This window comes from Gouania willdenowi, chromosome 19, assembly GCF_900634775.1.
Source record: "Gouania willdenowi chromosome 19, fGouWil2.1, whole genome shotgun sequence".
Taxonomy (NCBI): Eukaryota; Metazoa; Chordata; class Actinopteri; order Blenniiformes; family Gobiesocidae; genus Gouania; species Gouania willdenowi.
In genome coordinates, this window is record NC_041062.1 from 5315744 (window position 1) to 5341107 (window position 25364).

Below are 25364 nucleotides of genomic sequence, written 5' to 3' on the forward strand. Positions count from 1 at the left end.
TCCCGTTGTTAAACATTGTCACGATTGTATATTATGTTCACGCTTGACGAAACAATAACGTCCCCGCTGTGCATTGTGGGCCGGAGCTCCTCCCCACGTGTTTGCGTGGAGCTCTGGTGGTAACGGAGTCCAGCCCGGACCTGGAGCTGAGTTATCACACCGTTCACCTCTCACTCACCGCTAAGCCAAGGCGAACACACACCCATGAGGTAGCTGGAACGGCCCGGTGTCGCTGCAGGTGGGATACTAACACCATGAGTTGTGTTTTGCAGTTCACAGACTTTTAATTCAACGTCTTATACACAAGCTGAAAAACATGGGTATGCTAGCACCTCAAGCTAGCACGGCTATAGTGTTGCGGAGCAACTGGTTGGTTTGTTAGTTAATGCCTGTGTGTCGCTGTTTGTTGATTATGTAAGATTATCCCAAACCAGTCAGATTTTTTGATTTTCTTTTGCATACTTAAAGCATATAGTGCTGTCCTGTTGTAGACTTGGCGTCTTAAACAGTGAAGTAAGTCACCAGGACGCAATAGAGACGAGCAGATTCAAGACACCAGTAGTAGTTTGTCAGCGACTATCATCGGATTTATGTGCTGTTAAATAAATCTAGAACACTCAGCTTGTCGGTGTCTGTGATACTCACTTTAACAGGTATTTATTTATCTTAACGTTTGGATATAAAGGTGACTGTTAATTACTTTTATATACATAAGGTTGGTAAATGGGCTATCTCGGCAAACGACGGATTACTTTTTTAAACTAGTGTTGTTTTGGATGAAGTGATACAGTCGCGAAAAAAATGTTGTTTGTCGTGTGATTCACATTTTAAAAAAACAACAACAATATGACGCATTAGCGTGAATTGCTGCATGTTGCATCATGTGATTGTGTCTGACATCTTTTGTCAGTTTAAAGATTTGCATTTTCATGACAACGTATTCTTCCTCTACAAATGTGCACAGTCATGTTTGAACTGTTTTTCCAAAGTTGGGAGTATAAAATTGTGTTTTGATGTATTGTGTAATTTAGTTTTTCCATTTACGTTAAAGTAGGGTGACCATATTTTGATTTCCAAAATAAGAGGATTCAAAAAGTACTCAACATTTTCTTGAACCTACCTTGTAAAGGCAAAATACAATGTAATAAACAAATAAGTTGTTATTGTTAATAAGGTTTAATTACTAATTTATCTCTATAACAAAAAAAATCTTAAATCTGTGATCACTCAAGTCAATCACCTTTATTTTACACTTTAACAATCCATCCTTGAAAAATCTCATATAACCCTTCCTAAAATCTCTCAATCATTGAATCAATGAGAAACATTTCCTTTTCAATTAAATCCACCAGTATTTGTTCTCTTTTAATCTCTCTCTCTTTCTCTTGGACTTTGATTCTCTTTTCCTCGTGTGTGACGATTGTGAGTAACATTACCGCAATGAACAATATTGGCTTTAAAGAGCAACTATTTTTCTTTCAGAAACTGATTGAATTCCTCCCATAGATTAAATATTAGCAAAGTTATGGTCTTTTAAATTAACGTGTTCCCCGAGATACATTCAAGGTCCCTGTGAAAATCGGACAATTTAATTTTTTTAAATAAAATATCTCTGGACAAGACGTGAAAAGATGACCTGTCTGGGTAAAACTGGACATATGGTCACCCTAGTTAAAGCTCAAAAGGTTAGAAATCAGATGAGAAGTTGAGCATTTTCTTTGTTTACAGTTTGGATCGGTGAGATCTGCTGCCACTAATCTCCTGTGTCACAACATCACAAACCAACATGGCCAGTGACGACGATGATGACCCCGTCGTAGAGGAGGTAAGTTTACAGGACTTGAGAAATAGTGTTTGAAGATTTGACACTATACACTGCCACACATGAATTTTATTAAGATACATTCTTATGGTTTAATATAATACTGACCCACCCTTTGCTGTTCCAGCTTCTTAGGGAAATCTTCACCAGTTTTAGGATATTTTTGAGCGGGAAAAAGGGCTTTAATTGGTGCTTTTGCTTCTTTCAGATCGATGTGTATCTCGCCAAAAGCCTCGCAGACAAGCTGTTTCTTTTCCAGGTGAGTTTGTTCCTATACCTCACATGTGTCAGACTCAAATATGGCCCGCTTGAGAAAGTACAAATGTTAGAAAAAACATTTTTGTAAATTACCAACTAATTCATTTGTAGATATCGCAGGCCCTCCAAAAACAAAAATTCCGTTAAGTTTTCCAGGTCTTATATCACATGACGGCTGTCATTTTTAATCTTAATTTGCTGAAAGAACTCAAATTTTCCTTAAATTATTCCAAGAAAATTCCCCAAATTCTGAAAATCAGGGAAATTTAAGTGAAGATTCTGCAATGACGGATGAGCATATAATCACATACTTTATCCTTTATTTGTAGAAGTCTAAACCAGGGCACATTAATGTTGAATTTGTTTTTTTTTTTTTTTACCTAAAATCTGTGGCTCACTTAAGGTCAAACTGGTCTGTATTTGGCCCCTGATCTAAAATGAGTTTGACACCCCTGCTATACCTGTTTGCTGTGTTATGTGTGTTTATGATGGATGTAAACCACAGCTTTTTGTTTCCGTACACAGTACCCAGTCCGACCCTCCACAATGAATTATGATGACATCAACCATTTGGCTGCTAAGATCAAGCCAAAGCAGCAGAGAGTACGTCCTGTTTTTAAAAATAAAATAAAAATTTAAACAAACATTTTGGTGTTTGCGGTTGAAACGTAACTTTTGTGATGTTTTTGTCCCACAGGTGGAGCTGGAGATGACCGTCAACACGATGAGTCCAAACTACTGCCGCAGTAAAGGAGAGCAGATCGCTCTGAATGTGGACGGCACGACTTACGAAGAGACCAACACGTACTCTGGGTACGTGTGTCATCTCAGGCTGAACATTTTTTTATTCTCTCTTCTTTGTTTGTATGAAACGTTTTACTCTCTTCTGCAGAAAGATGATGGACAAACAGACCTTCACCTCCATCCAGGCCACCACAAACACCTCCAGATATGCTGCTGCAGTTTTCCGCAAAGGTCGGACCTGGTTTCATCACGTGGGGTTTTGTTTTTGTACCGTAGGCTCACACTCACTCACTTAGTTGTATTAAAGATTTGAGATTTATGTTTTACTCTCATAATGCACTTAAGTAGCACTTATTTAATAAGGACAAAATAAGTTTAATTGTCAGGATACATTTGACCATAAATCTGTCAGTTTCCCATTCCTTCTCCATAGATATCACAGCTCGGAATGGGTTCCAAATTCAGTACTTTACAGTTGTCTAGTCCACATATTTACTAATGCAGTCAATTAACAGACATGTTTTTCTTTTTTTTTTACCAGGGTAACTGATTTAAAGTGAGCAATGATAAAGATTGACTAGATTTTTTACTTTAGTGTCAAAATGAATGTGTTTCACAGGTGAGCTTCATGTCACGCCGCTGGCCGGAATCCTTCAAATGAGGCCCAGCTTCTCCTACTTGGACAAAGCTGACAACAAAACCAGAGAGAGGGAGGCGGCCAACGAGGGTAAGTTTTAAGTCCAACGTTCATTGTTTCCATCCCAAACATCTCACTCATTTATGCTGATCAGGGTTTGAAGACAGCTCCGGATCATCAATGCAAAGTAGTTGTTTGTGTACATTTTATTCAAATGTGCTCACAAAGAGGGACATGATTTGTTTTCTTTAAAATGAACGCTAAGCATGTTGTCATTGTGTTGATGTTGATGGTTTTCATCTTGTGGGTGCAGGTGGAGACTCATCCCAGGATGAGGCTGAGGAGGAGGCAAAGGCCATCACGGTAAACGATAGGAATGTTTATGAAATTTTGCAAAATAAAAAAGGCCTAGATCATATTTCATGTCGTATCGTGAGTTAACTATTTCGTTACACCCCTAGTAAACAAGTGTGTGGCCCCATGTGACCATACAAGTTATTTATTATTATTTTTTTCTCACTGCTGTTCGATGCAGGTGAGATTCGCTCGTCCAGAGTCGGAGCAGGCTCGGCAGAGGAGGATCCAATCCTACGAGTTCCTGCAGAAGAAGCAGGCGGAGGAGCCCTGGGTTCACCTGCAGTACCACAGTGTGAAGGTAGAGGGCCCCCGTCGCTGCTGTGTCTGGTGGTGATTTGCTGCAGATTGGTGCTGAAGTTGTTTCGTCTTTTAATCCAGGACGGACGCTCAGAGCATGAAAGGCAGTACCTGTTCTGTCAGTCAGTCGACGCCTCTCAGAACTCTGAACTGGTCAAAACTCCAAAGTGAGTGAAAAGTCACGTTTCAAAGGATTTAATGACTCAGACTGGTTGTGTAAAAGTAAAATGTTCTTAAAAGAAACCGAGCCAACTTTCTTGTTTTCTCAGGGAGTATCTGACGATGCTGATGCCACCTCTTTCAGAGGAGAAAGTGTAAGTGTTTTTTTTTTTTTTTTTATCTTTTTCTCTGTTCTTGGATGGATGAAAGTAGGGATGCAACGAAATGAAAATTATTGGCCTAAACCAAAAAGCAAAAATAAGAAAACCAAGGCCGAGAAGCGAAACACCGAAATAAATTATTATGCAAATTATTAGTATCATTGCATATGTGGCTATACATGTGTACTAACCTCACTAAAATTAAAACAATGCAATTATATAAATGAACATTAATGCTTCAAAGAATAAATCAATTAAAAATATGTAAATATTTATTTTTGCACTGACATTTCCACAATATAAAATAAGGAAAATAAAATGTTTAAGTTGACCCCACTTATACATTAAATATTAATATAGAGGCTTGTAACTGACTGGGCTGCTGAAAGAGGGTCAAATTAAATGTTCTCTCATTAAAACACAAAGTGCATTGAAGTTCTTGAGCTTCTCTGCTTTATTACAGTGACTGTGAGCTGTACTCGCCTTTCCTGTGGTCGTCTCCAGGCCTGTTCTCAGCATTCATTGCAGCGTAAATAATTTATTGTGACCACAGGTTTAAGCTATTGAGCCCCAGCCACTTTTCTCCGAAAATCACAAATCAATAACGAATAATGTTGTTCTAAGCTTCTACACATGACCGACATGGCTAATCTTTGTTCTGATTGAAGTAGGACCCTTAGTGGCTACAGATGTGAAATTTTGGAAATATATGATACTGAGTGACAATAAATCATGTTTTAAATACAGAAATCTGTTGTCCGCCCCCCCAAAAAACTAGAGATTTACATCAAATATAGTAGCCCCTCGATATATCGCGGTTCACCTTTCGCGGCCTCTGTGTTTCGCGGATTTTTTTTACAGTGCAATTTTGCATGCATTTTTTTTTTTACAGCGTATGAACGCGCATTGTGTTCTGCGTCCTGATTGGCTAATGCTGCGTTCACCCACCAGCGCCACATCTAACTTGGTGAGTTTCACTGCCTGCTGAAGCGAGGAGCTGCGCTCCTTTTTCTCCTCATAAATATAAACCACCAGTGAAAAAAGTGGCTGTGATTAGCGGCTAATACTATGCTAGCTCAGTGCAACAGAGAGAACGTTCACCTGCTACTACCACCTCCTCGCTGATTTTCCTCCACACCAAATCCTTTTTAGTTCAGTCCTGGTTATAAAGGCCGTGTCATACAGCTCCAGATGGTCACACACAGCTTCTACTCCATGGTTGAATGGGTGAACAGACCGGTGTCCGTGTTGATGGCCTGACGTCATCGTCAACAAAGACTCTGAATGCGTTCGGCATCAATGTCTGATCAGTAGCAGTGTGACTCTGAAGTGCTGTGTTTGAAAACAGGTTTATGTTTAAAAATCTATGAAGGTTTGAACTTTGAGAGTTTAAACAAGAGAGAAATGTTAATTCCTGTGTATAAAGTGTTTAAAGTGTGTGGTGAGGGGCTCTACAGCCTTAAAACTGACTACTTTGCGGATTTCTCCTATTGCGGATTTTTTTATAACGTAACCCCCGCGATAAGCAAGGGACTACTGTATAAATCCAATTCTCCATAGGGAAATAATAAGCAGAAATAATTGAACTAATGTATGGACATAAACTGTAGTGCGTTTGGTGATGATAATAAACATTAGGCCAAAGATACACGTTTTTGTACAAATAAGTTCAGGAGGAAGCCCACTTTGCCACAACTGTGCCAAAGTTTTCCACAAGTTTGGAAACAAGTGCGTAACTGTAATATGTCAGTCAAATTAATTCCAATCATTAATTGTTTTATGTTTGTCCACTAGATGTTGCATTATGGCTTCAGGTCTCTGCTGTGCCATGCGTAATGCTATTTTTAGTTCCACTCTTTGATGCCGTCACGCATGGATTAAATTCAGCAATGCTTTGATCAATCAAAATTTTATATACTACTATTTCTATATTTATTATTTATTTATATACTAATATTTAATATATTGTTTTTTTGTGCATGCTGGTTTAATCCTATCCAAGTAATGATCTTTAAAACGCTGTGAAATGTGCGCTGACAGACTGTCGACTTGTTTTGGTCAGAAAAGTGTTTCGGTGTCCGGAATTTTGGTGCATTAGTAGATGAAAGTTCCCTGAGGATCATCAATGACTTCCATGTCTCTGTGTGTTAGTGTGAAGCCTGTAGGTCCCAGTAACGTGCTCTCTATGGCTCAGCTGCGCACGCTGCCCCTGGGAGACCAAGTCAAGACCCTGATGAAGAACGGTAGGATTGCGTAACGCAATTTATTGATCTATTTTATTTCTTTAGCGTGACAAATAACTTATTTCTTTGTGACAAAAAACTAACAAGGATGTAATTTCTCTGTCCCTCAGTGAAGGTGATGCCGTTTGCAAACCTCATGGGCCTCCTCGCTTCCGGCACAGACTACACTGCAGTGATGCGCTGCATCCAGCAGGTGGCACTGCTGGTTCAGGGCAACTGGGTTGTCAAAAGGTGAAAGCAGATGTTACCCAGACCATCAAGCAGAACACAAACATAAGCTGCAAAAGCTGATGTGTTGTTTCTTTTTTCTGTAGCGATGTTCTTTATCCCAAAAACACGTGCAGTCCTCACAGCGGCGTTCCTGCTGAAGTCCTGTGCCGCGGCAGAGACTTTGTGGTGACTTAATTAAACTAAACTAACATGAATTTGCCGCACATTGTGTAAACTTTTTTTTTAGATTTTTAAACAGTGATGAAACAACTGTGGTGCTCCCTCTAGATGTGGCGGTTCACTCTGGAACGTTCTGTTATGAGGAAGGAGATTACATCCATCATCAAAGTAAGGATCAGTGCGTTAAACAGTGATCACAGTGTCTTTAATCCCTGCCGCGATTGGGGTCAATTACATTTTTCAATTACAGTTACGTCTTCAATTATCCATGTGCAATTACAACTCAATTATGATTACAGTGACCGACATTTTTCCCATTTACAATTAAAAAACAATTACTGCGCCTTTAATAAATTCATAAACAACATAAAAGGTAACCTTCCTCTTGTGTTAGCTGTCAGGGAGGCTACATTCAAAATAATGCTAGCTTTCGAAAATCACCTACCCTGCCTTTAATTTGGAAAAAATGAAATATGTGATGGGGGGTCAGAAAGGGAAGTTCTATTGAGCGTGGAAGCTTTTTAAAAAATATATATATATATATATATCATTCGTCAAAACTGGTTCAATAATAATTTTAAAATGACACTGGCCGATGCATTTATTTATTTATTTTTTTGTATAAGATGTGGTAAATTTAGGTACATTTGGCTTTAAACCCTATTTTATTTTTTTTACTTTTCTCTGTGTGACAATGGGTTTGAAGATGTTCCAGTGTGGGGTGGGTTTATGTTTCCTGAAAATTCAAGTGTATTAAACAAAAAAACCCCACTCCTACCACCTTCAGCTTCCCCCAGAGGATGTGAAGGACTTCCTGGAGCATGTCGCTGCTCCTCGGGTGAACCGTGGCTGGGAGTTTCTGCTCCCGACTGATGTGGACTTCATTAAGAAACATCCAGATGTTGCCCACAGGCAGCAAATGCTGTGGCTCGGCATTCAGAGCAAGTATGTGTTTCCCATTTTTTCAGGCTGTAGTTGTTGATGTTCACCTGCTGTTTTGTTTATTCTGAATGTTTGTGTCTCGTTTCTTCTCTGAAGGTTGGAGAAGGTGTTTAATTTTTCTAAAGATGACTTCATGCCTAAGAACTGCCTTCAGCCTGGTGCGTACTGGTGCTTAACATCATTTTCACCTGAGATATCTCTCCTGACATGATGGCTCGTGTGTTTTAGTGTCCGTGCACGTTAGTGGTGATCAGCGTCTGAAGATGGCTCAGGATCGAGTGCAGGAAAACCGCTCGTCCCTGCAGAAGGACCTGGAAACGCGGCGAGTAGGAAGTGGCGTTCATGTCAAACAGGAGCCTGACAGCGTGAGGGAAGACGAGCCGATGGACACCTCCCCTGTTCCCAACGGCTCTGTAAACGGATACCCCAGCACCAGCTTGCCGGGGTTCGATCACTCCAACGGTAACGGGGACAGTGTCGCCAACATGGCATCCCCAGAGCTGCAGGACTTTGTGACAAAGACATTCCGGAAGCACTTTGTGCTGACGCTGAACGAGCTGAAGAGGCTGTTCAACCTCCACCTGGCCTCCATGCCGGCAGGACGTAGCGTGTTCCACTCCGTCTCCGACCACATGCTGCAGGACGCCGTTCTGCTGATGCGCTGCAGACAGATCATGGTGCCTGTGAGTGTTTACGCAATGTTTTTGTAGGCAGCACCTTCAGAAGTGTTGACATTTAACGTAGGAGATTGATACGCCCAGGTTGGCAGGGAACGCAACATAAAGGTAACGAAAAATAAAACTCGATCTCCAAAAACCATCGACAACGGGTTAAAAAGTAAGCACTAATTTATCAACAAAAAGAGGCCTGCCAAACAGGTATAACAACAATATATGAACAGAACCAACAATCTCAAAACTACTAACAGTGCAAAATATGTACAAGTGGTGAAACTATGACAATGTGCAGAATATATACAAGTGAGCGAACTAATAAAATATACTTACTACTGAAACTCGCACACTAAAGAGTTCAATAGGGAAACACACAAAGGTGGCTGCTGTTAAGGTTGCGTGCTCGATTAATGATGATAGTTCTGCTCCCTTTTTGAAGATGACTTAGGTAATCCCCCTGCGCCGTCGGCCAACCAGAGGAGACCGTTGTCAGAGCTGCTCCATTTTCCAGATGTCTCACTCAGACAGAATAATACGACCAGGGCCGTAACAGAGACAAACACTTAGACCAACACAAGTTCAAAAACAGTATTTTGGAGGTTCAATCACATAGTAAGACACGCAAAATGAGAGGGAAAGAAAAGAGTCGCATTCACGTTAATGTTAGCCTGAATGTCAAATTTATTTCAGCATTTGTAAGGGCCTTTCAAGCAGATTTCAGATCATATTTTACTGTCAGAATTAAGGGTGTGCATTGCCATGAATCTGATGATACGATTCAGGACCATGATACAATGTCTGCTGATACTTAATGCAATATAAATTGCAATATCAATTACAAATTTACCCTTTACAAGTACAAAATGGTATGAAATAAAATTTATTTAATTTTTTTTTTAAACTTGCGAGAGCAAATAAATGGCAACTCACTGTAATTCAAGTACAAATGTCAAAAACAAGTGGTATGTTCATCAAACTGTGAAATTAAATTTTTCAAAAAAAGTTAACCTTTTGGTTCTACAACAGATTCTGATTTTAGGTTAATAAATTCTTAAAAAAAAAAAAAAAAGTAACCACATCTATAAAAGTGCCCAGTATGTTTTATGAAAATAAAGTATAATCAACTTCCAAGCTAAAATGCCTTGAGGAGTGAGATAGTTTAACATGGTCGGTGCGTTCACTGACACCTTGTGACCAGGCATTTATGTGCTATGCATATGGCGCAATTAAATGTTTTTTGTTCGTTAAAAAACATGATTAAAACATGTATTTGGGCATTTCTTGGATAGATACAATAATCGCGTCCTGAAATATTGCCAGATCCATTTTTTCTTACACCCTTAGAACAATAACAATAACTTTAGAAAGTGCCTACAGACTAACAAGGAGAACCAACGCAATGTAGACAGACTTTGATCTCTGGCTTCACTCCAGGTTCATAGTGTTGTTTTCTGTGGTTTTATTCAGGCTTATGCTGCTTTATTGTAGGTTTATTATGGACCTCAGTAGTCTGCCCATTTCTGTCTCCATGTAGCAGAGAGCTTTGTGGTCATTTATTAGGCACTAGACCTCCTACCAGGACCCAGACAGTCTTATCCTCTCTGAGGGGGGAGGATTTTCAAGGCGAGGCTTTGTCTATATTATGCAACAGATTATTAGCCTGGAAGCAAAGCTCATTACAGGGTTAAACCAAGGAGCTGTTCACAAAATCCATTCAGTTCTGGGTTCGCCCTTCCATCCACCATAAACAGTCACTGGGATGTTGGTCAGTGAGGAGATAATCCTGGTCTGAACATGATGCTGTGTGACATACGGACAGCGGGTCGATAAACATGCAAAAAAAGAAGAAAAGCATTGACATTTACTTTATTATGAACAGGTCTGATGCTACAAGAGACCCTCATGGTTTCCTCTAAAATCCAAAATAATCGCAAAGGAAAATACTGGTTATGTTTTATTAAAAGAAGATTTTAACAAAAAAATAGTGAGAAATAGTTTTTAATTTCTTAAATCAAACCAGGAGCAGCTTAAGTTTCGGTTTGTCCTTTAGCCTATAAATATTAAACCCAAGTCCTAGAGGGTGTCTGTCCTGCATGTTCTAGCTGCTGTCTGGCTCCAACACGGAACACGGTTGGTTGTGGCTATGGACTCATTACCAGGTGTGTGATGGCACCTTTGTTGGTTTTATATGCTTGAAAGTTTGACTTTTGTTCAAACACATTAAGTAGACACTTCATGTATTTTATAGACACTGAGGGAGAACATGCAATTTCATCACAGAGAAACATAAAGCCTGAATTTGATTGAATTTACTTTTAACTCAGCTCTTTGCTCAAATTCCAGTTTCCTGCTCACACCACGGCGTCCCGAGACGAGCAGAAGGTTTTCGGTTTGTGGGAGAGCGGCGAAGACTTCGACAAGGTAAACAAACGCACTCGTCTGAAGGCGACGCCCACGTGCATCACACAATCAGAAACCGCAAAAAACTGACCCTGGAAAAAAAACAAGCTAATTTGTTTCTTTAAGGCTTCATTATAAATCCCATCAGACAGTCAAGAATTACAATCTTTTCAATATAATCTCAAAAACTACAATAAGAATGAGTTCATTTTTTAAAATGTATTCGTGGTGTATTTGATCGTTTATATTTTGTATTTGCTAAAAAAAATGTATCTTTCTTACAAATTCAATTGTGGGTCAAAGTGCTTCACAGAAATTTGCTAATGTGACAAAAAGGTTTAGAGACGAATGCACACAGAAGTAATTAAAGGAACAATTTTATGATATAAAACATTAAAATTAGCATAAAATCAAAGAATTACAAACCCTAAAAGTCAAAACAAAAAAAAATCGTAAAGTTATTTATTTATTCAGTTTGTGTTTAAAAATGGTGATACTCTCGGCTATTATGCCTCATTACATGCTGCTCTGTGTCGTTTGGTTCTTATCACTTTGTTTTAAACACTGAGTTATTTTCCTTGTATTGATGCAAAAATGTCCCGATGTCTCATTAAGCCTGAACCCGATTTAATCAGACACTGGCATCCATTTGTTCTTCTTTCTCGCGCTAATCGAAACGCATCACCTGATTTACCGCGCAACGTCGAACAAAGAACTCCAGCTCTATTATCATAGTTTGTGGCAGCATTTTGGCTTTCCCAAGTCAGAAAATGAAAAAGGTGAGAAGATAACAGTGAAGACGAAGACTATGTGCAAGTATTGTTGTTTACCTGCCTTTTCTTTACTGATGTTTTTTTCTGATTTATAGATCTTTGTTTTTATCACTGTATTTGCTGTTGTTTTAACGTTGTTTTAAGTGTTTTTGAGTGTCTTGAAAAGCGCCTTTAAATAAAAATTTATTATTATTAATAAAGTACACACACACACACGATTCCTTAAGAAAAATATGTACATTCCAAGCCAGAAACATAAGCTGCACTTAAGAAAAAAAAAAAGTATTTTTTATATTTAAAAGATATATATTTTTGTTCAACTTTGCATGGTGATAAATGAAGAAATGTGCAGTTTTTTTTTTTTTGGTTTATTGGCGTTCGGACCAATTGTAAGAAAGTTAAATGTGGAAAACATATTAGTTTAAAAAATTCTGGACAATTTAAATAAAAGAATAAGAATCTGTATTTTAACTAAGCAGGTTTTTTTTTCCCGCCAAAATATTTATTTATTTCGAATGAACAAAAAACAGAAAATGGGTGAAAACGAAAATGAATAGTATGATCTCTATGTATTCAAATTGAAAGGACTTAAGTGCATCATTACATCTCAATCTTTGATTTAAGGTTCTTTTCTTTTTTTCGGGATCCTTACGTTGTTTTGACATCCGTTTGTTTTCCGTAGCACCGTCGAATTCTCTTTGAACTCTTCTCCAAGAACTACAAAGTCCGGAGATCAGCCGTACACGCGCGACTGTCGCAGGAATTCGGAGACGTGCCAAAGGCCGACATCGACCGGGTTCTAAACGTGAGTCGCTCCCCGTGACGCGCCTTCACTCACTGTTCAATCCTAACGTACATCTGCTGTTCCAGGAATGCTGCTGCAGCCACGGGGGGATGTGGTACCTCAAGGGAACCCTCCAATCCTGACCCCGGGAGCCGTGCGGGGGCCAATCAAACCCTCGCAGACAGACAAGAGCCAATCACAGACTGTGTGGCCTCAAAAAAAGCTTGACGGCGTTGAGCGTCTGGTGCACTAAGCTGGAGGACAGAAACTCTACGGACACAACTGGAGTCCCAACATGAGAAGAAACCAAGTCCTTCTAAGATAAAACCGTAGGATTTGTGTTTGCAATGATTACCTCATGTTTGTTTTTGGGCTAAACCTCAGTTCGCTGGTGCTTCCATTTAAATCCCACAAATCAACTGTTACATTCTGCTCTAAACGTCAAGAATGCAAACATTTCCTTTGACTCATTATTTTACACCTTGTCCTGTAAGTAAACAAAATATTTATTTTGGCCATTGGACAGAGTGAGCTTTAGGGATCAACTGTTTAATAAAAGGAAACATTTAAAGCACTTGGAAATGTGCAAAAAAACGTGCACGGACGATGTTGACGGAAATCCCATCACAGACCTGTAACTTTCTAGCTTTTTCTTACGTATCAGTGTAATTCAGTCCAACATGAAGTCATGAAGAAGAGTTTAAAAAAAAAAAAAAACTGCTGCTGCTGCCGAGGTTTATTTTCCACAGTTTAAACAACTATTTTCTTTGTGATGCAGAATTGGAAAAACTGGTTAAGATGAGATCAAATAAAGACATTATTTGGGACAAAGATTTGTATTTTTTGTTTGTTCTTCGCGATATTTCATCACGTGATTATCGTATCGATCCAAAAAAATGTCCAAATCAGTGTTTTTGAATCTGGTTTTTTAACGAAGAAACTCCTCAGTGCATTTTAGTTAGACATACATGGTTACTTTTTTTAAAGAATTGAAAAACTTAACAGATTCAGAACTTTTTTTTGAAAATTTGATAAACCTACCACTTGTTTTTGAAAAATGATATAAATTGTATTTCAAGCCATTTGTAAGCTGAAAATTGTAATTGATATTGTGATGCATATCATATTTTTTAGTATTGGGATATGTCGACATATGACATGCACATTGCGTATCGTATCGTCGGATTCATCGCAATGCACACCCCTAGACGCTACCACAGGAACTCTTAAAGAAGCTCAGAGTGAGATATTGATCAGTTGGTGCAAAAAGACATTAAATAAATACATGAATCTTTTATCGCCTCTACTTTAGTCTGTGATAACTAATTAACTGTTGTGTAATTTATGATACGGCAAAGGTGTTTTATTGGTTACTGGTGCCTGTTCTGTGGAAGACTTTTCAATCACTTTTATTTTGCAATTATTTTCACATTTAAGGTAAAATCAAACTTTTTAAAAATAAAATAAACTAAAGACTGGGAGCTTTGTAGAGTTCTCATTCATGCTTCATGTTTTATTGCTCAGGGCATTAATCTGAGGTCCCACATTACACAGAGTGGCTTAAAAAGCACTAATACACACATTTACTCTGTCCAAAGACTCACAATCAAAGGCGTGGACAGTACACTACTAAACATCTGAAGGTGTTCTTCAAAGTGTGTCCTTCTCATGTGCAACCATGTCAGTGTTCATGTTACGACTGATTGATGTAATAAAAAGAGCTTCTTTTTTTTTAACACTTGCATTTCTAAAGTGCATCTGCATCTAAATATACAAACTAATACCTGCAGGTTTTTTTTTTAGAACACAAGCAGCAAAAATAAATGATTGCTAAGCAACTTTTTAAGACATCATCCAGTACACAGTTTATATTTTCTACAGCCACCTAATAATCTAACACAGTTATCAAGTATGATTTCAGCAGAAGCTTTGTTACAGTTTTTAGAAATCCTATCATATCGTTTGACTTCACAAAAGCATTTAGGTCATTGCATATACTGTAAGTTACATAATATCATGTTTAATTTGTTGTTTTTACGTTTATTTGTTAAATAGTAAAAAAAAAATTTAAAAAAAAAGTGAATCGGTGCTTATTTAATCATAATTTTAATATAATATTACAGGAAAGCCCAGTAATTAATGCATTTTAATGTTTCATCCTGTCCTGAGGATTTTTGACACACGATTATTAAGTTAATTTATGTTTTTTATGGAGACGGGTCTCGAAGCTTTAGGAAATGTAACCAAAAATGTCAAATCTGGAACAACCGTCTCACGAGGAAGCTTCAAAGACATTAGAAGCTTGAAAAATCAGGATCTTTTTCTTTTTTTGCTTTCACATTCTTGGTTGTTTTTTTTCTGTAGCATTTGTAGATTTTATGGCTTTAATTTTAGATTTTATTTATTTATTTTTTATTTTTTAAGACAAATTTGATGCAGTGTGAAAGTGCAACTTTTTACTGCTTTAACTGAATTATGGATTTTAATTCTTCATTATTTTAAAGACGTGATCCTCAATTGTGACGTAAGTTGCTTTACACAGTTTCACTACAGCATGCACGTAACCAGGCTGACATCACCTGTTTTAAGTGAACATATTTATATCCTGTTTCATTGTACAGGGGCTCTGTGACAGAGAAGGATTGGTTAGGTGACATACTGTATATCTCTGATATACTTGTCCAGCTTTGTAGTACAGGCTCTTTAAGTGAAGTAAATCCCAGGATGATTAGCATGTGTTGCTTGTTTAATGTGAGCTACATGTGATGGTGTCAGGCACTGATGTTTGTGTGCATATGCTATCATGTTTCACTCTGATCTCCGTCCACTTTGAGTGGAAAAAATCAAGTTATCACGTGCTTTCATTGAGCTGAAGGGCTTTCCCTGTTTTCAATCAGGTCCTCTTTGGTTTTCTGTAATCTGGAGAAGATTTCCCTGAAAAGTTCTTTGTACTCGGGTTGTTGGAGGTCGTCCTCCAGGACCTCCAGGTCCTCCTGGTGTGTCAAAGTCTGCAAAGACCTGTTTCTGGCTCCGCCCTCTCCGTCCTCCGGCAGCCCTGATTGGCTTTTCTGCAGCAGCTCCTCGTACTTCACCTGCAGGGCGCTGTACTGAGCGTCCACCTCGTTGAGGAGCGAGATACCTCGGTACTTCACCACCTCCGCTCGGCGCACACACGAGCACTCGTGGTCGTGGATTTTGTCGGAGAAGCCAGGGGCGTTCCCCGCCTTCATCAGCCGCTCGCTGCCGCTACGCCTTAGCATGACGGGGCTTCTGGAAGCAGCTGCTTCTCCTTCAACATCCTCTTCCTCTGGGCGAAGGATCTCTAGGTCCAACAGGAGGTCGTGGTCCGGGATGATTCCTCTTCTGTCCAAAGTGGCAGAAGAGTCCGATCTCCACAGCTGACGAAGCTCCTCAGCCTCTCGCTCCAGCTCCAACAGTCGGACCTGATGTTAGAGGAATAATCAGAGCTTTCACTTCATAAAAAAAGTTCACAAAAACTTAAATTAATGAATTTCTCTCCAGCTTGTATCTCATGACAAAAACTGGAACTAGGTTCCAACACACGTTAAGGTTTCATTTATTCAGGCAACTGTTTTTCAGGAAATTTACTTTGATCTCTGCCTGTCTTCTTCAGAGCCATCTGCTGATCCCTTTGATGTTTTTTTTATCTTCTGCGTAATAAGTCCAGCAAGTTCTTTTTTAATACAATTTTAAGGTTTCATTTATTCAGACAACTGTTTTCAGGAAATTTACTTTGATCTCTGCCTGTCTTCTTCAGAGCCATCTGCTGATCCCTTTGATGTTTTTTTATCTTCTGCGTAATAAGTCCAGCAAGTTCTTTTTTAATACAATTTTAAGGTTTCATTTATTCAGACAACTGTTTTCAGGAAATTTACTTTGATCTCTGCCTGTCTTCTTCAGAGCCATCTGCTGATCCCTTTGATGTTTTTTATCTTCTGCGTAATAAGTCCAGCAAGTTCTTTTTTAATACAATTTTAAGGTTTCATTTATTCAGACAACTGTTTTCAGGAAATTTACTTTGATCTCCTGACGTCTTTCGGCTGTCAACTGTCTATCTTCTTCAGAGGCGTTTGCTGATCCCTTTGATGTTTACTTGACTTCCGCGTTATGAAATGAAACCTTAACATATTGTTTAAAAAGAACTTGCTGTCCCTAAAGGCAAGGACACAAAAAACCACGTTATTTTTGCTTATTTTTATCCTTTTTTCTGCAACGACACCAAACTTGTTTTATTTTAACCTATTTTTATCACTTTTTCTTGCTATATTTTTGCTCCTTTTAATGCTTTTTTGTTACATTTCTCTCATTTCTGCTACTTCTCCATCACATTTTAATGCCTTTTCTGCAAATTGTTTTCAGCACTTATAAACCCTTCCCTCCACTTTTCCCACTTAATGTTGCATATTTTGACCCATTATTGTCACTTTTGACCACATTGACAATTGATCATGCTCATTATTTTCCAGTTTAATCTAATTGTTCCCATATTGACACTTTGAACCCCTTTTTACCACTTTTCTGTCTGTTTTTGGCCACTCTGATTTGCAACTTTAATCCAATTGAAATTGAAAAATCACATCTCAACCACTCACTGGCTCAGAAGTTTTATTGAAACCTGAGGTGGAACTATCATCAGCAAGAACTAATGAAGGAAAATCCAACAGATTTTGACAGGGACTAATTCGATTCCTGCGTTAAAATATGTTTTATTTGAATAATACTTGTAAGAGCAGGATTGTTCGTTGGTGAAGTGGAAATAAAGGGGGTTAACCTCAAAGTTCCCCAACACAAACCCACCTGACATCCCTCCATTCGTGAGAGCTGCTGCTCCATGGCCACGGTTTCCTGTGCGAGTAGCTCCGCCTCTCGCTCCGCCTGAACGCGGCGAGCACGCTCAGTGGCGAACTGCGTCTGTAGTGCTCGGAGCGACTGCTGCAGCGCCACCTGCTCCTCCTCGCGCCACAAAACAGAGGAACCCAGGTGGTCCGAGCTATCGTCCAGGTCTTCATCATCATACCTGATTGTTACAAAGCAAAGATTTAATTATATTCTCTGCACAGATCAGAACTCTGACGATAATAATACTCATGAATCCAAACGAGGACTTTGTATTAGTCACGTTGACATTTCTAATAGAGCAAAACAAAGGCAAAGACAACATAACGCACAGAAGTTACACATACACAATATACAATATGATACATTTGTATTGATTTCGTTTAAGTTGAGTCAAATCATGCAAAAAATCATTTTCTGAAAATGTATAAAAACTGAGTTATCTCCTTTTGCAATAGAATTCTTTGTTTCTGCCCCACAATGACTGAAAATGTGTGATTTATTGAAGTCACCAATCGACAAAAGATTGATCGCTTTATCCTGTTCCATCATCCCACGACTCTAATCTTAATTATAAGAGAGACATAAATTTAACAATTTTATTAGTTTTTTCTTTTTTTCTCTTCTTCTTTGTCTTTATTTTTCTTCTTTTTCATTTCACCCTATTATTTTTTTTCTTTTTTCATTTCCCCATCTTTTTTTTTTTTTTTTTAGATGTTTTTCCCCATTTTTTGTTGTCATTTGTTTTCTTCTTTACCCCTTTTTCTCCTTTTTTCTCTTTTTGTTATTATTTTTCTTCTTTTTCATTCCACTCGCCTTTTTATCATTTTCTTTCTCATTTTTTGTTTTCATTTGTCTTCATTTCTCTTTTTATTTATTTTTTTCTGAAAAAAAAGAGAAAATGAAACAATTAAATTCAAACTGCCGATGCGTTCTCACACCCCTATCGTTGGATATCTCTGGATCTTTCCAGACCAGAATGCCAAGCCGAGCACATGGTGTAACAACAACTATCAGCAGAGGAGAAGGTGATTAGATTAAAGTCCATGTCCTCACGCTCAGACTTTGACCTGCTTTCTTCCAACTCTAACTTCACGTCAGATGCCTTATTATCAGACGCATTATTAGGTCCATCTGACCTGGTATCCTTCCAACTGGGACCACACACACACACACACACACACACACACACACGCACACACACTGGTGAAGAGTGAAGCTGACGTGAAGGTCAGGAGGAAGTGAGCGCAGCAGAGAGCAGGATTAGCACATATAGCAGAACAAGCTAAAGATGGGAAGGATTTGCAATCTGTCTTAATTGTACTTAGCAATATAAAAAACAAGCCAACCAGTCATTGAATAGTTACTACTTTATCAGGAGAAGGAGGAGTTTATCACTGAGAAAGAATAATATCAACGCTGTCCAAATCATTTTAGGTCAGGGCCAAATAAACTAAATATTTGCTTATTTTTTTAAGAAAAAGGAGATATTGTGCCGTAGTTTTACCCTTAATCGTGTAAACGACTATCTGCAACAAATTCTTTCACAATGTTCCCCTTTCCCAACATGTTTCTATTTGCAATAAAGTGCAACGCTGAACAGGAAGTGATGACAGTGTCCATAGATCTGAGAGACCTGGGTGGCTTTAATGAGCAAAATGTGGCAAACAATAAAAGGGCAAAAATGTGGAACAAAAAGAGATAAAAATCTATATGAAAATAGGGAAAAAAGTAGCATTTATTGGGCAAAAGTTAGCTTAGCCTTATTGGGATTAAAAGTGGCCACGTTACAAACAGGGTGATCGTGCTTTTGCTGTGGCGGGTCCAAAACTTTGGAGCTTGTTGCCGCTTGAGTTACATGCCATCAAAGACCTGCCCCTGTTCAAAGCAAAGCTAGAGACTCACCTGTTTAGAAAGGCACATAGTTCTGTGGCACTTTTTAAATGTGATAATGGTCTGTTTTTACCGGTAATTATATATTATGCTGTTTTTAAATTGTATTTTTTGATCATGCACAGCGCTTTGGCCAATTTTGGTTGTTGTAAATTGCTTTAGAAGTAAAACTTGATTTGATTTAATTTGATTTGAAAAAAGGACAAAAATTGGATAAAAGTGTGCAAAAAGAACTTGGACAAAAAAATTGGAAAAAGGGATATTTGTTGGCAAAAGGTAGTTAAAATCTGATAAAACGTGGGACAAAGGAAGTTGCGAAATGGCCAAAGGAAATAGGTAAAAAGGGGTTCAAAAGTTTCCCCTTTTAAGGTTTTCTGGTGGAATAATAATTCAAATTAAGACATAATCAACATGTTGAGCATCACTGACTTATTAACGGCTTCGACATGGTGTTGCTGATAATGCAGTGGTCTGGTCTGGACAGAAAACGCCAGGGCTGAATTTTTGTCCCAGTCCATTCCTGGGAATGATTTAAAGTGTGTGTTTTTACCTGAGTGTGTTTTGTAGCTCCTGCAGACAGGAAACGCTCTGAGTGCTGCGAGGACGCTGTCTGTCCCCGTGCTGTGTCCTCTGAGGCTGGAGCTTCTTCTCCTCCACCTGATGCTGCAGATCCTCCACCTGATGCTGCAGCTGCTCCACCGTCTCCATCAGGCTGGTAAAAAAAAAAACTAAAGTTAGAAAGAAGAGCTTCGAGGTGAGAATCCAGCTTCTTCCTCGTCTCACCCCTGGATCTTGTGGCGGGCCGTGCGGTTGTCCTGCACCAGTTTGCGGTTGCTCTGCTCCAGATCTCGAGCTGACACGTCCAGCTGTTCGTACACTTTGGCGTGTTGGTCGTTGACCTGTCGGAGGAGCTCCACCTGCTTGGTCAGGTACTGGAAAAACAGCCCGAAAGGGAGGAAAAGTGAGAAGAGTGAGAGGGAAATCCCCAAAAAAACATGATAGTTTAATCCTGGCTTCTTGTTTGAAGTGTTAAATGCACAGAAACTAAGAGTGTCAATTATTTATTTATTTATTTTTGTAATATGGTGACTGTAAAACATGTTGAAACCAATAAAATAGTAAAAAGTATATATATATATATATAAATAACGTTATAATACAAGAAAAAGAGACTTATTTATGAGCCATATGATTATTTTTAACGAGCAAAATTGAACTAACACTAAACTTGAAGTTTTATACATAAAGGCTGACATTACGCTGTCATTATGACATGACACCTGTTGTTAGCATGAATAATGTGTCATGAAGGCTGTCATTAAGTGCTGTTTGTTACCCTAACCCTACTAGATCCCTCCACCTAACCCAAAACTGCCAACATAGCTCCAACGGTGTCATAATTTAGCAAGCGACACTTAATAACAGCCTTCAAGATACCTTATTAATGATAATGAGAGTGTAATGTCAGCCTTATGTATAAAACGTCAAGTAAAGTGTGACCAAAATTGACATAAAATGACTTGAAACACAAAACCGCATCCCTGTTATTTGATTTTTCCACCTAAAAACTTGAAAGAATAACACATTTGTTTCATTGAAAGAAGTAGGCTATTATTAGCGTATTAATCATGAACTCACATCATCTAATCAGTCATTTTTACTGTTGTTTCCGCCCTTTTCTAGAACGTCTGAACGCCTCATGACGCTCCTTGGATCAACACTTTCTCTGAGGACACTTTATCTAATCAGTTCAAACCAACGACGACACTTTGAACCTTTCAGAGCCAAAGCAACACAAACCCAAACATCAACTCTGAAAACAAAGGGTTCTCATCTGTGTGTGTACAGTATGTGTAACAGAATGACTAGAAAGTTGACAAACAGACCAAATACATCCAATAATCTGTTATGGTCCGTTGAGTGGAGTGGTTCTTAACCTTTTCAGGCTTTTACTGAAGAAACTAAGAATATTTTTCAACAATTTTAGCCCATTTTTGCTTATTTTTTTTACCCTTTTTCTTCTACGACATATTTTCATCACTTTTTGCTCCTTTTAATGCATTTTTGCTACATTACTCCCATTCCTGCCACTTCTCCCTGAAATTTCAGTGCCTTTTCTGCACATTTTTTTCACTTTTAATACATTTTTGGAACTTTTAAACTCTTTCCACCACTTTTCCCACCTAATGTCACCCATTATTGTCACTTTTAACCTCTTTTCACCATATTTCAAGCTTATTTTTGCCAATTTAACCACATTCACAATTTGACATGCCCATTATTTGCCAGTGTAAACTAACTGTTCCAATATTGACACCAATTTTTTTACCACTTTTTCTGTCCGTTTTTGGCCACTCCAATTTGCAACTTTTAACCAATTTCTGTGGTTTTTAAAATCCCATTTCACCACCTTTTCCGCCATTTTTGGTCACTTGCAACCCATTTTATTTCCGATAAAAACAAGGACTTACATCTTTAAGATGACTATATACTATAGCGCTAAATAATTAATGAACTTCCCTGACAACAGTGGATATTATTCAGATGAATAAATAAATGTGGTTATCACTGATTCATAGAACAATGGATCATCATTTTGCTGACTTTATGGATGGACCCCAAAACTCTCTTGCTCTTCAATGTTCATGTCTATTTTCAAACAGTGGGGGTCCCCGGTCTCTGAAATATTTATTTTGGGGGTCGCTGGCTGAAAAGGTAGAGAACCACTGCCGTAGACTGATGCATAGAAGTGTTTTATCTTCATTCGTACAGTGATTTCTTGTGTTTCTTCACCAGATAAGGAGGATTGATATTCGTTTGAAGCCATTTTTGTTGTAGTTTGTTCCCAATATTCCCTGTGAATGAAGCCCTCACCTCGATCTCCTGCAGTTGTTCCTGGTTGGTGGAGTACATCTGCTGCAGACTCTGCTCCAACTCCCTGTTCCTCTCCAGGAGAGACTTCCCCAGCTCTGCAGCCAACTGCAGATCTGTAAGGGACGATCGAAGAAACTAAAGCTAAAACGACCAAAACATGGCATTGTAAACATCTTTTTTTTGGTCTGTTGTCCAATGTGCATCTTTTTCCAAGTAGTTGCAACTGTTTCTGATTGAGAAGTGTAACGATACATAAACAAAAGATCCCACATGGAAAAATAAAACGCTTCCTTTTTTCATAAAAAGTGACCTTCTTTCACCAAAGCGCTTAATTAAAGATATTATCCCATTTGTATGAAGCATCTGCAGGAGGTGGTGAGCAAACCAGTTTCTGCCTCTCAGAGGATCTGCTCTCTTTACGTCTTGATTGCAGATACCACAGCACACATCCACATACTTCTTTTTAAATCAATGCCTCAAAGGGTGAGGGATGCTTTAGCACTTAAACATGATATTAAGCAGAGAGCGCCCTGTTATAGCTGATCTTTGTGGAAACACTAATGCCTCCAACATCTTAATAACAAAGGGTGTAAGAAAAAAAAAATTGATTCAGCGATATATCGTGATATTTCATTGCACAAATATTGCATCGATAAAAAAAAAAAATGTCAATCGATTTCATTTTTAATCATGCTTTTTATTAAGAAAAAAAATTGAATTGTGCTAACAGATGCATAGTATGTAAACTACCTCACTCCTCAATGCACTTAAGCAAATAAATGGCATTTCATACCATTTTCTATTTGTAAAGGTGAAATTTTTGGTGTAAATATTGATATTGTGATATATTGTAACGTATATTGCATTGTTTATTATTAAGATATATTGTATTGTGACATTCAAATCGTGAATCGTATCGTATCGTCAGATTCATGGCAATGCACATCCCTATTAATTACATTCAATATTTCTCATGTTTGTAAAAGAGACATGTGAAAAGCTTTTTTTTTTTTTTTTTTTAAAAAAAAACTAAAAATGGTTAATTAACAGTATTGTTAATGGTGAAAATGGTCCAAAAATGGCTCTTTGATGTTAATAAAAGGTCAAATAATCTTCAACCTAAGGATCATTGAGACAAAGACTAAATAAAAACTGTACCATGTTCAAGGTCTTGCTTGTCGTACCACGGTTCCTCCTCCTTGATTTCAAATTCCTCCTCCACGATCATGTCTGTCAGCATCTTTACCAAAATAAAATCCACACGGTGCGTTCAGGAGCTGCTCAGATTTTTTTTTTTTATAAAGTCATAGATGAACCACGGTGCTACAGTCCCGTCTGTCCTTACTGCAGTACCGGTGTGCGTGTGCGCGACTCACAGACAGACGCACGCACTGACAGATTATAATACTGTAACGTGCGCAGAGTGTGTTTCCTTTAAAGAGTTTCACAATAAATGTTCATATCAAACGTGATAACCTTGTGTACGGATTTTGTTGTTGTATCAAAACTTAAATTTGGATGTTAATAAAATGTTCTTTTTGTGAGACTGTTGTGTATTTATTTTTTATTTTTTACATGTGAGCACACAAATGCTTTTTGGGTTTTATTACAGAATTTGATCTTGCTTTAAAAAAAAATAAAAAGTATAAAAGTAAAGGTTTCTCTTGACTTAATTTCAACTGAATTTTAATTTAGACAATATTTTTTTTATTCATATATGTAAATATTTATAAACGGAGCATTGTTTTTCATGGTTTTTGAATGAGTTCAAAATATTAAAAAAACGTTTGGTCAATCTAAACCTGCTGCTAGGATTCCCCCAAATGATTGGAAATGTGTTTTTTGAGTGACCTTTGATTTATTTTGGATTTAGTATGTATGTTTTTGTTTAGTTCTAGATTGTCAAGTTTGTGTATTGTGTTATAATAATAAAAACCACAATAATAATAATAATAAATAATGAATATGTAAATCAGTAGTGATTAATGTTTACCCTTATTTGAAATAATTTTAAAGGGTATGGGAAAAATGTGAAGACAAATTTAAACTAAATGTCAAATAAAATATGTGTGAACACATTTCTACATCATCATTCTTTCCAATTAACTCACAAATAAACAATGTATTTCTTCACAGCATATTTTTTTAATCTTCCCTTTATGAGAAAGGTTTTCAAATATTTTAAACAAAAGATTGACCAAACCAACCAAAACATCTCTGACTATCATCAGCCAATGAACAATATTTGATCTTGTTTAAAAAAAAAACAAAAAAAAAAAAACACACACATACACAATTTAATTTATAGTCTTTTTAACACATAATAATAGAATAAAAACGTTTACATTTATCTTAATTTCCGTTTGATACAACAAGATTTGAAAGAACAACAAAACGCCGCCAGGTCTTGTACATTTTCTTTTTGCCAGTTACATCTGCAATTCTTTTATTTTGAAGTCCACACATTAAGGTTCCTGTGCTGCACTTCCGTCAACGTTGGTTTGACTTGAGTCACACCTGAATCTTCAGAGTCAGGTTCATCCATAGAAAAGGATGCGTTCACAACACCACTAGAGGACAGTGTAGTGTCTTATATATCTGGGTTTATAACGCCCTCATTAACAGAGTGGGACAATATACAAAGTAATTCCCACATTTTCCCATTTTTATGCCTTACCTGATAAAACAATTCCAACATTTTTCCATTTTTATGCCTTATCTTACCTTACCTTTCCTCAGAAAAAAAACATTTTGATGCCTTAACCTTAGCTATGATTTATTGTTTTTCAAATTTATGTAATTTTTCATGTCTTACTGCATTTTCAGCATTTTCAACCCATCGTTTTTAGGGTCTTGTGATAGCCTTATCTCAGAAAAAAAGGAAAAAAAATGTTATTAATTTGCCTTACTATAGCCTTACCTCTGATTTTTGGTGTTTGCCACTTTTTCCTCATTTTCTATGCCATGCTGCATTTTCATCCCAGTATAAGTATGCACATCATATTAAGACTAGTGTTTAGGGTCTTGTGATAGCCTTATCTCAGAATTTATTTATTTATATATTTTTTTGCCTTACTATTGCATTACCTCTGATTTGGT

General features: G+C 37.8%; 2 protein-coding genes across 2 annotated transcripts; one reads left to right on the top strand and one right to left on the bottom strand.

Annotated features, from left to right (window-relative positions):
• Window positions 1-85: 85 nt before the first annotated feature.
• On the top strand, window positions 86-13472 carry polr3e (polymerase (RNA) III (DNA directed) polypeptide E). Its single transcript, XM_028475924.1, has 21 exons — window positions 86-238; window positions 1729-1825; window positions 2031-2081; window positions 2606-2683; window positions 2778-2893; window positions 2973-3055; window positions 3444-3551; window positions 3775-3824; window positions 3997-4116; window positions 4197-4282; window positions 4385-4429; window positions 6587-6678; window positions 6789-6909; window positions 6993-7074; window positions 7177-7236; window positions 7856-8013; window positions 8107-8168; window positions 8239-8693; window positions 11028-11105; window positions 12540-12662; window positions 12728-13472. The coding sequence occupies exons 2-21, from the start codon at window positions 1787-1789 to the stop codon at window positions 12782-12784; spliced, it is 2064 nt and encodes a 687-aa protein (XP_028331725.1). The 5' UTR covers window positions 86-238; window positions 1729-1786; the 3' UTR covers window positions 12785-13472.
• A 562-nt stretch (window positions 13473-14034) lies between these two features.
• On the bottom strand, window positions 14035-23645 carry LOC114481256 (cerebellar degeneration-related protein 2-like). Its single transcript, XM_028475925.1, has 6 exons — window positions 23424-23645; window positions 22266-22378; window positions 20175-20323; window positions 19942-20103; window positions 17460-17679; window positions 14035-16084 (listed from the first exon to the last, which is right to left on the bottom strand). Exons 1-6 carry the CDS (start codon window positions 23503-23505, stop codon window positions 15503-15505), a joined length of 1308 nt encoding a protein of 435 aa, XP_028331726.1. The 5' UTR covers window positions 23506-23645; the 3' UTR covers window positions 14035-15502.
• Between the last annotated feature and the right edge of the window lie 1719 nt (window positions 23646-25364).

What these genes read in the sequence shown, in the direction of transcription:
- LOC114481256 (XM_028475925.1), bottom strand. Translation starts at nt 23,505, where the DNA reads ATGCTGACAGACATGATCGTGGAGGAGGAATTTGAAATCAAGGAGGAG. An exon ending in CAAGCAAGACCTTGAACATG is followed by an intron (nt 22,379 to 23,423) that starts GTACAGTTTTTA and finishes CGTCCCTTACAG; the next exon opens with ATCTGCAGTTGGCTGCAGAG. An exon ending in GAGCTACAAAACACACTCAG is followed by an intron (nt 17,680 to 19,941) that starts GTAAAAACACAC and finishes TGTAACAATCAG; the next exon opens with GTATGATGATGAAGACCTGG.
- polr3e (XM_028475924.1), top strand. Translation starts at nt 1,787, where the DNA reads ATGGCCAGTGACGACGATGATGACCCCGTCGTAGAGGAG. An exon ending in GAGACCAACACGTACTCTGG is followed by an intron (nt 2,894 to 2,972) that starts GTACGTGTGTCA and finishes TCTCTTCTGCAG; the next exon opens with AAAGATGATGGACAAACAGA. An exon ending in TGCAGTACCACAGTGTGAAG is followed by an intron (nt 4,117 to 4,196) that starts GTAGAGGGCCCC and finishes CTTTTAATCCAG; the next exon opens with GACGGACGCTCAGAGCATGA.